The 16,046-nt window shown below is 39.7% G+C and overlaps 1 protein-coding gene across 7 annotated transcripts in view; it reads right to left on the bottom strand.

The window, feature by feature from the left end:
- Nucleotides 1–16,046, bottom strand: part of JARID2 (jumonji and AT-rich interaction domain containing 2) — a 215,706-nt gene that overhangs the window by 80,533 nt on the left and 119,127 nt on the right. For all 7 annotated transcript variants that reach the window (XM_041413111.1, XM_041413113.1, XM_041413112.1 and 4 more), the window contains one exon: nt 10,835–10,976. In XM_041413111.1, the coding sequence (XP_041269045.1) occupies nt 10,835–10,976 (142 nt within the window). The remainder of the gene's footprint in view (nt 1–10,834; nt 10,977–16,046) is intronic.

The following is a 16,046-nucleotide window of genomic DNA, read 5'->3' as shown; positions in this document are numbered from 1 at the left end:
TAATTGAAAAGGAAAATAAGCAAGGTTCTCTGAAGGGCTATTCTAAGAGCAGCCAAAACCACAGGCACTTAATATACAGCTTTCTTCAGCCTGCAGACATCTTAGGAAGATGTCCAATCCACTGAAATCAATAATAAATAAGCACTTTCAGTGGATGCAGGAATTAACTCTTGTTACTTAAAAATGGATTTGAATGCAGTTGTGCTGATAAAGAACTCTCAAAATCCTCCTTTGGGGAGAGAATTTATTTTTTGTTTATTTATTAATATCTATGTTAATTTAATATCAGAAAAAGGAAGAGCAATAAATAAAGCTCAAAATAGACATATATTCAAAACAGATAAAAATAATATAATTTACTTATACTTTGCCCTTGAAAACAAAAAACAACTATTACTCCAATCTTTAACTGCTCAAAACTCTGCCAATTATACTTGAAGATGGAAGAGACATAGAGCCGTTAAGTACTGTGCGAGGCCACACAAGAATCTGGACACAAGGCTACCTGGTACCTAGGCTACATAGAGATACTGTGGGTTGTACTGCCCAAAGAAGAACAAATGTTTGAATTTTTGTTTTAGGAGGGTCCTGCAACCAAAAGCTTCGGGGAAAAATTAAACTTTTTTTCATGTGGGTTTTTTTTTTTCTGAATTGCTTCAATTGATTTGTCTGATAAGAAGAGCGTGACCTTTACTCAAATGCTATTTCCCCTCTTTTTCCATTTCTCATCTGATTCACTTTTAAAGTTTATTTTGTAGTCCATCTGGAAACTAGAAGCAATTAAATACTCTTAATTTGAGATGGCATATAGCACATATATCAAAGGTGAATTTAACAGCAGGATTTCTATGTAACAGAAACGAAATAAAATGGGTAAAAATGAAACCTAGATTGCATGGTATCATTTGCCTAGATATTACTTAACACTTTAATTTTCAGGTAATGAGAGGATTTCACAGGCCTAGAGATATAAAAGTGAGAGCTTCAGAAATTGTGCCACACCTAGTTTGTCTTCTTGTTCTCTTACAAATTAACTAGGTGGGATGCACTAACTATCAAGGAAAATCAATAGTGGTCAATTTTTCTAGTGTAAGACAAATATAAGAACTCCATCCACACCAAGACACTGAAATTAGAGGGCCAGCTTGATTTCAGGCTTCTGACCTAAGAATCAGGAAGGCTGAAAGATTTCTCAATCTCTGTTAGAAAACATCATGATTTTCAATGTGCAGGTGTAAAGAAGATGTCACTAAAAATAGAAGTAATCAAGAAAGTCCCAGCTGCTTACTTTAACAGCGAACTAGACGTATGCAAAAGAAAAACATGAGACTCCCTTCTAAAAAAAGAGTTGATTAAAATTTTAGAGTAATTTATTTTAAAATGCACATTTTGCTTGACAACTTGCAGAACAAATTGTCAGCAGGCCAGGAATAATCTAAAGCATAATAAAAGAGCACAGGAGACAAAAAGTAAAGGGTTTCAGAGTTTTGCTTGCTTGCTTAGAATAAAACTGTAGACAATGTCATTCTGGAGGGCTGAGTTGATCAGTGTACCCAGCCATCCCCCAGAGCGACTGATGCTGCCCCTGTTCATCTTTTTTTCCCCAAAGCCACCTCTGCTGTGCTCCCTGAGGCTCCCAGGGAATCTGTCCAACACCAGTTCCACTGACTCCACAGAAAACCACCTACCTTTGCTTTGGCCAGGTGACAAACCATGCCAGACCCAGCACAAACGGGGTCAAGGGAAGGACATGCCTCCTTATTACGTATCACTCATGGGCTTTCAGGCTGCAATTTCAACCCAACACTCCCGGTGGGAGGCAAAGAGATTTGCATTATCTGACCAAGAGCCCAAGGTAGGTTACTTATGCAGCTGTAAAACAGAGGGTCTTCTCAGCAGGCTCCTGATTCTGCAAAGCCACAGGTGACAGGGCACAGCACTCAGCTGGCCAAAGGAAAACAGTAACATTGTAATAATCACCTCGGGCAAGATGCCTCCAAAGAAAGAGGGGAAATTCCTCTGAAGATGAAGCTACCTTAAGAAAGACATCCATCCAAAGAGCAGTGCAGCTGCACTGGCTTTCCAGGTGGGATGTCTGCTCAGACAGGCAGTTGTGGTAGAACGCCTTGGTTGGAGAGCCCATTTCAAATCTAAGTCATTCAGCAAAGCAGTGATATCAAACCACAGACAACAAGTGAAACAGTGCCTCCCCAAGAGAAGGGGTTTAGAAATACAACAGCACACATGCAAAGGAAAATATCTGTTGCAGAATAGCTGACTACCCAAACATCCATGTTTCTCTGTTAAGCTGGAATATATAAAGCTGTATATAAAGAGCTATCAAATTATGATGAGGTGCAAAGAAAAGTCTCTCTGACTTAAAAGGCTAACGATGTGTTGTCTCAAATTTTCATTTCTTCACCCGAGAAATTTTTCCTTGCACCAGAATATGTTTATATTAAATTCCAAAAGCTGCCATTTAAAATAAATGAATTCTAAAAGCTGTCCTTGACACCCAGCATACATACACACAAATGTTACCAGTTAATTCATTTTACAGAATTATGACTTCAATGAACAGCTCTTCAACTGTGAAGAAAGATCAAATCAGATAATAGCTCCAGAAGTGACCCTTTTAACTAGAGACCTCCTCACTTCCTACTCATATACCACATTTTTCATCCATATAAACAAATACCTACAGGATTTCATGAAATCGAAAGCATAACAGGAAAATTACATGTTGCAACAGAAGAGATATTAGAAACAAAGTCTGTACAAAGTCTACTTACTTTATTGAAAAGATAAATAACATCCGCAGGAGCTCCTAGCAAAGGACAAGGGCAAGGGAGGAGAAAAGGAAGAATGGACAGCTATCTCCATAGTAACTACAACTATGAAACTCAAGGGAGAACTTGTCTGAAAGCCGAAAGAATGATGCTACCAGAGAAAACAGACTGTAATATAACGGGAAAAAAATAAGAAACTTCCAAATAATTTTCCACATGGTCAGAGGTCCCTTAAGCTTTAGTTTATTTAATCAGAGCCAAGAACAAATACCAAGAGAGAAGAGCAAAGAAAAAAAGCATAAAATCAAAACATAATCCTGACATGACCATTACTGTACAAATTACTTAACAATAAACATACTGCTAAAAAAACTAAATATACAAATGTTCAGGCTAAGAAGAAAAAACCACTTAGTTTCCCTCAGGAAATTCTGTGCTACTGGACACAACAATGGAAGAAGAGAAAGGAAAAGCATCATACCAGCATAAACTAGGTGATATGAGTAAAATTCCTGTGATTTTTCTATCCAATACAAGAGACCTGAGAAGATTCTAAAGGGGATATTTACCATGTGGAGATTTATACTTCTCAAATTCAGTCCAAACTTAGAAAACTCCTGCAATCCTAATCTGAGATGCTGGTGACATGGACTGACCTATTTCTGAGCAATATTCATACAGCTCCAAGCCTCTGTCAGTCATCTGAGAGTCTCAAGACCCACACCCTTACCTGTAGTCTTGATCTGACCCATAAAAAACATTAATACCCACACTGCTGCCAGTTTTGGTGAATCAGCAGTAGCCCACATTTATGCTGTTATTTGCAAGAAATATGTTGAGAATATATTCCTATCACTTATATATTGTCCATATCAGCCACATAAATTTCTGCTCTGGAATAAATAGTGAACAGGATTTTCTATAGTTCAGTGTACGCCAAACCAGCATACAGTATGAATATAATCTTCAAATGAAAAAAAAAAAAAAAAAACAAAAAAAACAAAGCAACAAACCCAAAAACCAAACCAAAACAACAACAGAACAAAACAGTCCACCACCAATATTCTTAAAACTCATATGAGGACACACTTCCACTTCAAAATATTGGAATGACACTCTCCTTTTGAACATAATTCATTACCTTTGCACAGAATATGGGACCACAAAAGATGTAGCAAAGAGTTGTTAGCCCAAACATCAGGCTAGAGTTTTATACCAACAATGGTGTAATTGCATTAAAAACATTTCTTGCACATTGGCAAACAAATTTGCTTTAAAAAGTGTATTTTTCAACTACTTCCTATGTCATTTTAGAGCAACATCTCCCTGGTATTAAAGCAATCAACATCTGGCCTGTCATACACAGGGGTGAGACCTGAATTATATGAATCACAGCTAGGAATGGCCTATCAGGCACCTGAAGGAGTGTTTGCCAAAGACAGAACGACAGAAACAACTCCACCTACCCCATCTGGTTTGGAAGCTTCCTTGATCCCTCAGTGAATGAGTCCGAACTCAAGGTCATGAAGACCTTTCCCTGCAACTCTGACTTCTGAAAAGAAGGTGGTGGGTGACAACAAGCAAGCTGGAATTGGACATGGCATGACACGTCTCAGGTTGCTATAAATCATATCTTCATAATTATTAAATCACTACTCAAACAAATTGTTTACATAGCTGCCTACCACAACGTTTAAGTGTTCCCAGATTATTGTACCTCGTTATATCTTTGCATGTTGGATAGAAGAATTCATGTCACAACTTCTGTTTGTTCCTTATGAAAATACTGAAAGAACATTAATCACCCCATTTCTTCCTTTTCAAACTATATACAATGATCTTCTTGACTTGTATTATAAAGCAGGTAATCTGTCTTTTTACTATTCCTCTGCAAATCCACTCCAATGGACTATTATTGCTTTGTTTATAAGGCTTGTTATTTAAATATAAATGTGCAGCACCGAAAATATATTCCAATCATATCAGCATTCCCAGAAGGGGGGCAGGGGGTGTTAAAAAAAATTATTACACATAAATCTCATTGCCATTTTGGTTTTATTGTGGATTAATGCAGTTCTTCATACGCAAACAACTAGTGCAGACTTGCACTGCCTACTGATATTAGAAAAAAATAACAGAAGCACCTGGTTGGTAAGTGGGCTTATATTGTGTTGTAGCAGGCAACAGCTGAACACAAATACATTATATAGTGTTCCAATTAGTGAAAAGACTATTCACTAAAAAGGTCCTGGAAAAGCACTTTGATATTACGAGCAGTCTCCTGCTTTCACACCCGAGTCATAATACACTGCTCTCTCCATCACCTACAATACCAAGCAGAAATCCCTCACAAACTTGCCAATGTGGGAACAGGATTGACCTTGTTTTACATCTTGCATGAAAGGTGCTAAGTCTAGTGCTAAAGAGACTGTTCATTATTAACTACAAAAACAATTTGACAAAAAGAAAAAGGAAAGGGGAAAAAAAGAGGGAACCCCCCCCCATCCGTAAGTCCTCTCAACCTTTTGACAGCTCTACTGCAAGAAAGTCCTTTGCAAATCAAGTTGAAAAGGATATATCACTAAAAGAAACCACTTAAATTAGCAGCTTGCCTAATATGCAAAAGCTTGCCTACCCTTGACTGGCTTTTTTTTTATGCTGAGGGTGCAAAACAGCTCTGCCAGCCTAGCAGCTGTGCAGCCACCAGCCAAGGGAGATCAGCATGCTTATCTCCCCCTCCCTGGACACATAGTCCCACCACCTTTTCATCTGACAAACCTTAACCCTCCTGTAGCTCCACAATGAGCCACTTCAGGGAGCTAAACTGGTATCTAAAAATAAAATTACAAAAAAAAAAAAAAAAGACAAACAGGAGAGAGGAGGAGGCAGCAGGATGCAGCACAAGGCAAAGAGCAGGAGCACATCCCATGGGTTGGCCTTGCTGTAGCGCACAATCACACTTCTGACTGTCACATGCTTGAGACTGTTAGCAGAAAGCTGCTGTATTAATTAAAGGCCTCAGAAGGTTCCTAATAAGCAATTTCTGGCCAATCTAGCTGTGACAGCTTAAAATGCTACTGCTCCCCAGTGGGTTGTTCCTTTCTCCTGCAGCCAACAGCCTTCCCGGCAAAAGAACTGGACAAAGTGTCTTCTCCCAGGAGCTCTGCACACCCTTGGCCCAGTGAACAATGTCCATCCATTCTGCTGAGGAAATTTCCCTAACCCTGATTTTTTCCTAAACTAAGCCAATACATTTTTCCCCTTAACACAGAGAATATTCTAACATTAAATTTTTGAAAATTCCTACTTTTAAGTTTAACAGTTACCAAAATCAGTCAACCTCTTCCTGCCTCACACAGCCCTCTATTAACACAACTTCACAATAAAAGATAAATGCGTTTGTGCATTTGGCAATTCCCTGTGTGAGTTTCTGGGAAGGGGTCCATGTAAATGAGTAGCCACCTGATTACTAACAGGAAGCAATCAATAGCCTATTACCACCAAAGATCAACATACTGTCACATCAAGTCTGCTCTGCATATCTCTTCCTCAAAATCTCTAATTAATAAAAAACCACTACATTCGGTAAGATGGGCAACCCATTACTAGAAAACCAACAGCTGTCTCTGCACACTGTTGTTAATTGCCAGTGGTTGTGGTCTTTAGAGTTGGCCATAAAATGTATGAGCATCCAGCACAGAGACCGAACACCTTTGGCCAGTTACCTATTGATTTTCTCAACTGAGAATCATAGCTAGAAACTGGAGATTCACAACAAAAACATGCAGCTACGTGGAATCGACACCTCTCCTTCAGCAATAACTTTTTGTTCATAGGTTTTGAAAAATGTGTGATCTTTACATGGTGAAGACCACCTGATCTGGTAGTTTATGAAGCCCATATACCAACAGTTTTGCTCATCTCTCCCCAAAGCACTGAACAAACCAGCAACTTCTCTCATTTACATGACAACTCGACAGCAACCCACTGCACAACAGATTCAATGCAACATGTAAATTTTTGGCTTTTGCCACATGTTAGAATAATGCTTTTCACCTTTACTGGCTGAAAGTAATATTTATTACTCAGGATTACCCTGCTGCTTCCCCTCAGACCTGGCCACTAGTAATACACACAGCTCAGATCAAAGCAAGTGTTTTCCATCCTTTTGAGTGTAAACTCAAACAAGCAGAAGTATTTTGAAGTACTGAGCTTGCAACTACTGCCACTACCAATCCTCCCCAAACTCCATTTACTCTGTAAGAAGGACTTACAGTATTTGGACTTATCTGGAGGCAGTGAAGGGCAAAGCTGTATATGTACTCCTTTTCCTCTTTAGCACCACCACCAACAGCAGCTGAAATCGGCAGCATCACAAATACTGTTACAGTAAAAAATTACACATGCAAAAAAAGAAATGGAGATGGGAATTTTTGCATCAGATGCAAACCTGCTTGTGTAAGAAGCTTCCTTCAGTCCCCAGAGTTCAAAGGTATTAATTACTGACGACACACTGACTAGTTGGAACCATTTGAAGCCTAACAGTGTCAGGCCACTGCATTGAAAAACCCTGCTCCATCAAACAAAGTATCAAAGGGAGTTTCCAAACAAAATCTGCAGTATTATATTAAATCTGCACACTTTCACCATAACAGCCATCTCCTTCCTTCCACCACAGTGCTCTTTATGGCTCTTCAGTCCAGCTATGTTACTAGAAAAGGGGTTGAAACTGGAAAATAAATAGATTGATAAACCTTAAGGCGTGCTTGGCTGGGGGTTCTGCTGCTGTGTTATTCTGTTTGGCACATCTACGTGAAATAAGGAATACTTATCAAGTGATGTCTTCACTGGTCCACAGCCAGGCTGGCAGGGATTTACCTTCCCCACAGACGCCTGCCAGCAACTACCTAAGCTACAGCTCCACAGATGCCTGCCAGCACCTACAGCTCAGTCCAGTAACTCACTGGGAGCATCCACTACCTAGTTTTGACCCAAGGAAAATCTACAACAGGCATGACTGGCACAGTGAAACCATAAGGCAATGTTCACTGCCAGAAAATTCACCCTCCACTCAGTTTGCTACAAGAATTTACACTTGTTGTTCATCCAGGCTCTTGTGCAAATTGTCTCTGAAACTGCAGGAGTTTGGATCAACTATAAATGCAAACTAAAACCACACACATGCATGAATTCCTATTCCCTTTCTGGAAGGTGACCTGCTCTACGCACGGGGACAAAATGCTGCCAGGTTAGTCCCTGAACTGATGGAGAGGAGCCAGAGGACTGCTAGCCACAGCAGCTGGGAAGAGGCAGGAAGAAGAAACTGGGAAAAGATTACTTCCACTGTACCAGCCTGCCATTACCAGCCTGAAGAAGGTCAAACCAGAGTCTTAAACTACTAAAGAAACTGGAGGCCTTTACAACAGATTCCTATATTTACTATGCTTATTTGCTTAGCACTCTGTTTCCATCATGAGTGTGAAATATGGGTGACTTATTCCTCTAGAAGATGACAGGTTCAAGCTTTTGAAAAACCATTCCTGCCATGCACCCAAAAAAAACCTCCAAAAAAAACTCAAAAAAAACCCCCAAACCAACCACCAGAAAACCACAGCCCTACCCAAAAAACCCCTGCAATCTAAAAAGAAATAAATAGTAACTTACACATAATGGTTGGTTCAGAGTACATTGCTAAAGTTACAGTTTCCAAAGGTGTATTTTATCACAAGAGTGTCATTAGTTATACACACAGCTGAACAGACAACTGAAAAGTTTGATTTTGACAAACCCTGGGGGAAGACAAAACTTCTCAAAACTTGGTAAGCTGAGGCAGTCAACCCACAGATTGCATGTTAGTCCCGTTTACCCCCTCATCTTCCTGCATGTCCTCTGTTTACCCAATATTCCTGACACAACTCTTTCTGGGATTGCAAGATAACCTGGATTGAAGAAACATTGCATACTCAGCTAAACAAAGCAAAAATCCTAAAAGGAAATAAGAAGAAAACATAAAAACACTCAACAAGCTCCACTACAGCTTAAGAGAAAAGACAGACCCAGAAAAGGTCTGTCTGCAAAGAAGAAACTCAAGGAGGAAGAAAAAATAAGTAAAAGTCTGTGTTGGGTGTAAATGTAAACAAAACAAGAACAAACTCCTTCACAGCAACAGAAGTAAAAACTGTAATATTATTTCAACAGTTCATGATGCTTGAAAAAGTAGTGAAATGATGCCTTGACTTCTATGAAAGCCAGAAAAAGTTTTTGTCTTGGGTCTCTGTTGGGGTTGGGTTTTTTTGTTGATTTTGATCTGAAAAGTACCAAAGGCACTGACTTCCCTATTATTATGCCTGAACCACCTAGCTGCCTCTCAAGGGTCTGAATTCACTCAGCCCAAACCTACCAAATGCTCTTTGCAAAACGTTTCACCCAGAGTACTCAAGTGTAGTTTCTGGAGACTGGTAATGTAGAAACCCTATTCATTTCTGAAGCTGGACTGTGCAGGGCACCAGGAGCAGGTACAGCATAAGGGACAAGTCCTCCTGCCCCTTGCCAGCCCCAAAAGAAGAGGATGTCACTCTGTTGCACTAGCAGCTGCTCCTACAACCATACTCCGAACAAGAGATAAAAGTCTCGTGCAGGTTAAAATGTAAAAAAATGCCTCAATTCATCTTCTTCTTGCTATGATTTTTAATCCCGACCAGGTTCTTGAAGCTACTCATGCTGTGACCCTGCAAGCCATTATGCCTGCACAGCTGAGGAATGAGGGGCCAAACTAAGTGTAGAGGGAAGCAGGACTTCTTTAAGACAACGTGCAACCAACAGGCTGGCCATGCAAATGGACCATGGTCTCCCAGGATCACACCAATAGTAGATGTCACCCAAGCAGGTCAGCAGAAATAATTTTCAATCCTCTGTTGTATCTCACAAAGCCCAAAATCAGAACACAAATATCTTTGCCCTGACCAGAAGCAGGATGCAATAAGTCTTGCAAAATTTCTACCAGTACGGAAGATAACATAAATTTTATATTTAAATATAAATATAAAAATATAAAATAACATAAATTAATATTCTGATATACCTGATGAGCAAAGTGGGTATAATTATTTACAGTCTGAGTTTGTTCCAGAAAAGACTGTGGGAAGCAGGGATGGGAAACACTGGAACAGGAACAGGAGGGTGTCCTCCTCCTCACCCCATCAGACTTCTCAGTGGAATTTTAAGGTCATACAGAAAACAGGAATACTTCTTTTGTTTGAAAGATAACTGTTGGTGTTATTATTATCATAACTATATAATTCATTTTGGTTTGGAACTAGGATGTGAGAAGTGCAGGGGGAAAAAGGTTGAGGAAGCATTTCTGATTCTCTCTTTTAAGTGGCATTTTCTAGACAGCCTGCTTTCGTTCTTACTTCACAGAGAGGACAACTCCCAGCCGCCTGCATTCTCAGCATATTTTCTGTAATTGATTGGCTTGAGGTCTATGATTTTAACCCACATTTTGCACATTCAGTGACTTCTGGGAAAGAGAAGGCAGCTTGCTGCAGCAGTATCTCGAAGTAGTTCTTTGCAGTCAAAAGTCACTGCACCACATTACCATGCAGTTCCTCTTCTCAGAATCATCTGTTTTGTCCTTTTCTATCTTTTTAACTTACATGGTTTAATTCACTGAAAACTAAAAATAACAACAGTAACTATTTAGTGATGCTTTCCTTGAAATTGCACACACATACATATTGACATGGTCTGAGAGGAAAAAGCCAGGAGAGGAGAAAGTCTTAAGGCATTTAAATTACCTTCATCCACTGTAAAATAACAACTGCTTTTCCATGCTTTCCAAAAAAGCAACAAGAACCATCTCTACCAATGGGTGAAGCAAAGTTGGCTATTTCTTTGCTGTTCATAGTAGGAACCCATGCTGGAAAGTCCATTTATGGTAGGGCAGTAGGTGCAACCATACCCTTCTGATAACATAAAAAACAGTCTAAGACAAAAGGGACAGAGAACAAACAAAGGCTCTACTTTAATCATAATTCACTACTGACCTTTTCCTTGAGGGCCCTTCTTCAAAATCTGAAGAACTAACATCGTTGCTTGTTGAGGACACTTGCGATGCATCGTCCTTCTCATTCTCCAGCTGTTCTGATCCTGGTCCTAATCCTTTTGATTGGCCATTAGTGAGAAGACCTGCAAACATGACAAAGGAGTACACAATATTTAAAACTTGCATTGATTTTATAAAAATTCACATGTGACACTTACAATAGAGAGCTGATGCCAAAAGCAACTGTCTTGCAAAGAGGTAGACTGATAACATTGATTTTGCATAGAGGTACTTCAACAAAAATTTCCCAGCTTGCCTGTTTCTGATTTGGCTAACTCTAACACCCCAAACTCAAATAACTATAATAGGAGTGTTTGCCATAGTGTTGCAATCTTGTCACATTCAAAAAAAGGGACACAGCTTAGTCAAATTCATCCTTGTTTTACAGAATGCCTATGACTAGCATAGAGGAGAGTATTTTGCATTTGTCTGTGGATTGATATAAAATTAAGCTGCCATTGGGTTCAATTTGACATCATCTTGCTCTTCATTCTGGTGTTTCCAACTACTGCAATTTATGATCCTTTGAAAAAAAAAACCTAAATCTCAAAGAAGTGAACATCAAATGTCCATTTCCTGACTTTGATTCTTCCGGCCAAGTGTCACTCATCTACAAAAACTCCAGACTGCCAGAAAAAGTACGCAGGGCAGCAAAGGTACACAGACCACAGCTGCCCTCCCTTTTGTGCCTTTTCTCTCCTAGAGCAATAATACAGCAAGCAGAGTCACACAGATGGAAAACAGCACTGGACCTTTGTAAGCATAACGTTTAACAAATTTTGTGTATTCTCTGCCACCAAGTAACTGCAATATAATATGACTCTTACAAACAACAGCAGATAGGCAGTGAAACCACTCACACTTAAGGAAGAATTAAAATAGTAACATACTCTTCAGCAGGCTCTGGGATGAGAGGAAGGAAGCAATTTTATTAGCTCACTATTTACTCAATGTGTTAAGAACTTATTACCAGAGGAGTTGCAATTTTATTGAGGAGAATGCTTTCTCATCTTTCTACCTAAATAGTTTCAGATATGGCATAACAAAGTTTTATTTCATGGCTGTATTTCCTCAGAGAAATGCTGCTAGGACTTCCCTCCCTTAGCCATTTCAGTCTCTCTATAATTGTGCCTTAGAAAAGAAAATGTGGTGGGGAAGGTGGGAGGAAGGAGGGGCTGTGCTGCCCCTTCCAAGATGAGCCAGGCTGGAGTACTGCACTGAAAACACTTACTAAGAACTGCAATTCAAGAACTTCCACCAGCACTGTATCAGTGCCACACGATTTCAGAACCCAGATTTCAGGAAAATCACCATCCAGCACCACCAGCACACTTACTCAATGCATAACCAAGCATTCAGCCAAGCTCACCTCAAAAGAGACAACGAAGCATAACCAGGGCAAGAGCAAAGACATGTCCCCCAGTGAGCTGCTGTCTCTAAGTCCTGGAAGCTTGGCCACAGCTGAAGCCAAATGGGCACTACGACTGCCAGCAGGCTCTGAACCTCCTAGATTCTCATCTAATCACTCTGATTGCCCATTTTTAAATTCTAATCCAAAGCCTTCACCATATCTCACTATTCTTTTCCCAATCAAAGTTTGCTCATATTAATTCTGAACTACACCAGATTTCTCTTGACTTGGGCTATGTGGTGGCCACATGCTGCAGATTTTGCATACACTGTTTTAAAAACTGCACCTACAAAGCAAAAACGTGTTCTGGTTTTCTTCTGGAGAAGAGTCCGTGAACTGGTAGCTCCATGGTTTTTTTTAAAATACACAGCCCACAAAGCACGAATTGAAACTACACACCAATTTTTGCATTAAATTGTCTCTTCTAGCCAGCATAGGACTATCAGGGGAAGAAAAATGACCCAACTTACATTTCATCTCCCCTTTTGTTGAATTCCTTTTGATATTTCTTTTTCATTAAAGGGATCTCAAACTGTGACCCACCAAATAAAACAAATTTCAGTATCAGCACAGGATACTACAAAAGAGTTTGTAGTGTAAAAAGACAATATGACGTGGGGTGACAGCATCCCCTTCAAAGCATTCCCAAGGAAATGAAGGCAAACTTTGAAAGAACACTGAACAGATTATATTTCTATGCTGAACTCACCCCCTCTATAAGCCCTAGCACCTAAGTTTATTCTTATAAAAGTTTCAACTTTTGCTTTGTATTTTGCCATGAAACCACTGCTGATAAAATTTACAATTTTTGAACTCCAGAGAAGTCTAAATCAAGCATATCATTTGAGGCCTGACACTCAGTAACTTAAGTCTTATGGCAGAATTTGATTAGGTTTTCCAAAAGTAATATTTGTTCTGGAGACTTGCCATATGTAAAACCCAAGAACCTGAAGTATATGAGTCAAGAAAATCACCTTTCAGGCTGTCAACTTGCATGCACTTGGAAGGCAATTTTTATTCATCCCTTCACCCTGCCAAACCATCAGCTCACTTGGGAGACAAGCATGATTTGTGTTCCTCAAGGAAAAAAAGTATCGGTTTGCCAACCATTATTCATCATAACCAGCACTGTTCCAGGACGCAGTAATATTGCTGATAACTGATGTTAGCTATCGTCCACTGGAACCAACTAAAACAAGTGCCCTAAAAGAGAGGCATAAAACTACAAATGAGAGATACTGATAAACACTGGGAATGGGTGTCATGTTCTACAGGTTTTCAGGGCCAGCATAATTGCAAAATCCACTCTGAAGTGATGAAAGGCACAACCCAAAGCCTCCTTTCAAGCACTGGAGAGAAAGTACATGCTGAAGCAGGCTGTTATAAAGTTTACTGCCACTCAATCATTTTTATATCAAATGCATTCAGCTTACCCCCAGATACCTTTTCCTTTAAATGCCATTCCTGTTATCTCTAACTGCAATAAGCCACATTCTTTACTGCTGCTTATCAGTTGGGAGCTATGAAAGGTGTGAAGGCCCCAGGACAGGATGGGGACCCCATAGCTTTGCCAAGTCACACTCAGGCACTCCTATCACCATTAATGAGTTGGGACCAGTGCAGTGCACAGGACATACAGGTCTGCTTAGTGCACGTAAGGAGCATCAGTCCATGTGGGTTTGATACTCCAAGACCAACCAACCACACTACACGAAGCAGCAGGCATTCATTTTTCTTAAAAGCTGAGTACTACAGTTGTGTATGTATATAAAGAGAGAAAAGCAGCTGAGTGAAAAAACACTCTTTTGCATAGTCTGGAAAGCTGAACCATTCCAAGGAGTGGCTGCTTGAGAGCACACAGCAACAGTCAAGGAATCAGCAAGCCCTCAAGAGCAAAATCAAATCAAAGGGACAGATAGTTCCTCTACTGCTTTTCTATGGCTGTGTCTTTCAACCTCTAAACCACAATGCCAGCAAGCCCTGGCTCCTGTCAAAGCCCATGACATTCTCAGCTGCTGAAGAGCTGGCAGAAGCTGCCTGTCCCTTGCCCACTAGGCTCATCTCGGCTCACTGAGTTCTCACTGTCTTCTCCCCTGGCAGCTGGACTCATGACCAACCACCAGACCTGAATAAATAGGCAGAATAAATCAGGGTTGATAAAAATAAGACTATATTCCTGTAATAGAAAATGTTTGTTTAAAAAGTCAAATTAGATTTAAAAAAAAAAAACAAACTCATTAAAATTAAATTTGAAAGTACAGCAACTTGCATTATAAGTCACTGTAGGATTTCATATATTAAAATGACTTACATGAAATAATAATTTACATATACAGAGAAGCAACGCATATTTGCTGCCAAAGTTTAAAAAGAACAAACACTGAACGGTTCAAAGTCACTGAATAAACACTGCCTTAATTAAGTCAGTAATAATGAATTATTTAATTAAGTCACAATACAGGAACTCGCGTATCAAATGACATCTATGATCCCTTAAATACACTGTTCTGGTTCTAACTGATCAAGACTAGACACCTTCAGAGAAAGGCCATTTACTAATTCCTAATAATTACAAAGGGTAGCTTAAAACCAAACCATGGAGATCTTAACATCCTCTCTAAAATGTATCTTAGTCATATAAATGTCAACTTCACAGTTTTGCTGAATTTGTTTTTAAACTTCCACAAATGCCACAATACCAAATCACAGTTTTAGATACAGGCTGCTAAAAAAAAAAAAAAAAAAGAAGAATTTCAACTTCTCAGTATTGAGAAAAAGCTGCAAATGTCACTTTTTCATCTACTCTGTTATAAGACACAGAAAGCACAAAAGCCCTTTCTGCATACTAGTCATTATTACAGATACTTCTATCACCTCCTATTTATTTGCCTTCCACAGGGAATGTTTTCCAATCTGTCTGTGGCTACAAGTTTGTTTGTTTTTTCACATGCAGAAGGGCTCTGCTATGAGAGCTGAGCCATGCCCTCTAGGGTGACCCACACAGAATACAGATATTATGGCTTTACAACCTGCACCCAGCGTGCTCCCTCCTGCTCCCCCTTTGCTTCTGGGCTGTAGCTGTTAGCTGAGCAGAGGGCTTGCTGAGCCTACTCTAGCAACTGGAACGTCCTGCTCACCAAAACAGTGTGTAAAGAACAGCTAAATCTGCCCAAATTAGCATATTACAGGGGGCTTGTGCTGACTCAAGTAGATTGCTTCTCATAAGAGCCTAGCAAGTAAGACTTAACTATTCCAGCTCAGGCATGGCTTTGTTTACATTGGTACACATTTGCTGACCTTACTGGTTTTGGTGATACACACACACACTCCTAGCAGCAATCTACAATTCTTCTCAAGTCATGATCTAACTCATCTCTGGTCATCTGGAGAGATGAACAGGCACATGTAGGACAGGTCTTGGGAGCATCTGAAGATGTGATGCAAAATCCCAGTAGCTGGGAACACACCGTACAATAAAACACAATGCTAAATATAAATGCACAGAAGGAATATTGATGGGGAAGAGAGGAGCAGAAAGCAGCAAAAATGTACGGGAGGGTTTGGAGTTAGTTGGTTTTAAAAATAGATGAGATTGCAATTACTGCTATGTTCTTCATTATTAAAGTTACTGAATAATCAGGAAAACAAAGGAAAGCATCTGAGCAAATTTCAGCATCATGTGGTTAGTTAACTAAGTGGTTGGGTGAAGAGACTTTCACAATGTTTCCAAAACACTATTTCC

The sequence above is a fragment of the Onychostruthus taczanowskii genome, unplaced genomic scaffold (genome assembly GCF_017590055.1).
Source record: "Onychostruthus taczanowskii isolate IOZ18803 unplaced genomic scaffold, ASM1759005v1 scaffold40, whole genome shotgun sequence".
Lineage (NCBI taxonomy): Eukaryota > Metazoa > Chordata > Aves > Passeriformes > Passeridae > Onychostruthus > Onychostruthus taczanowskii.
The sequence above is the reverse complement of the archived record's forward strand: the minus strand, read 5'-3'. Positions and strand labels throughout refer to the sequence as shown.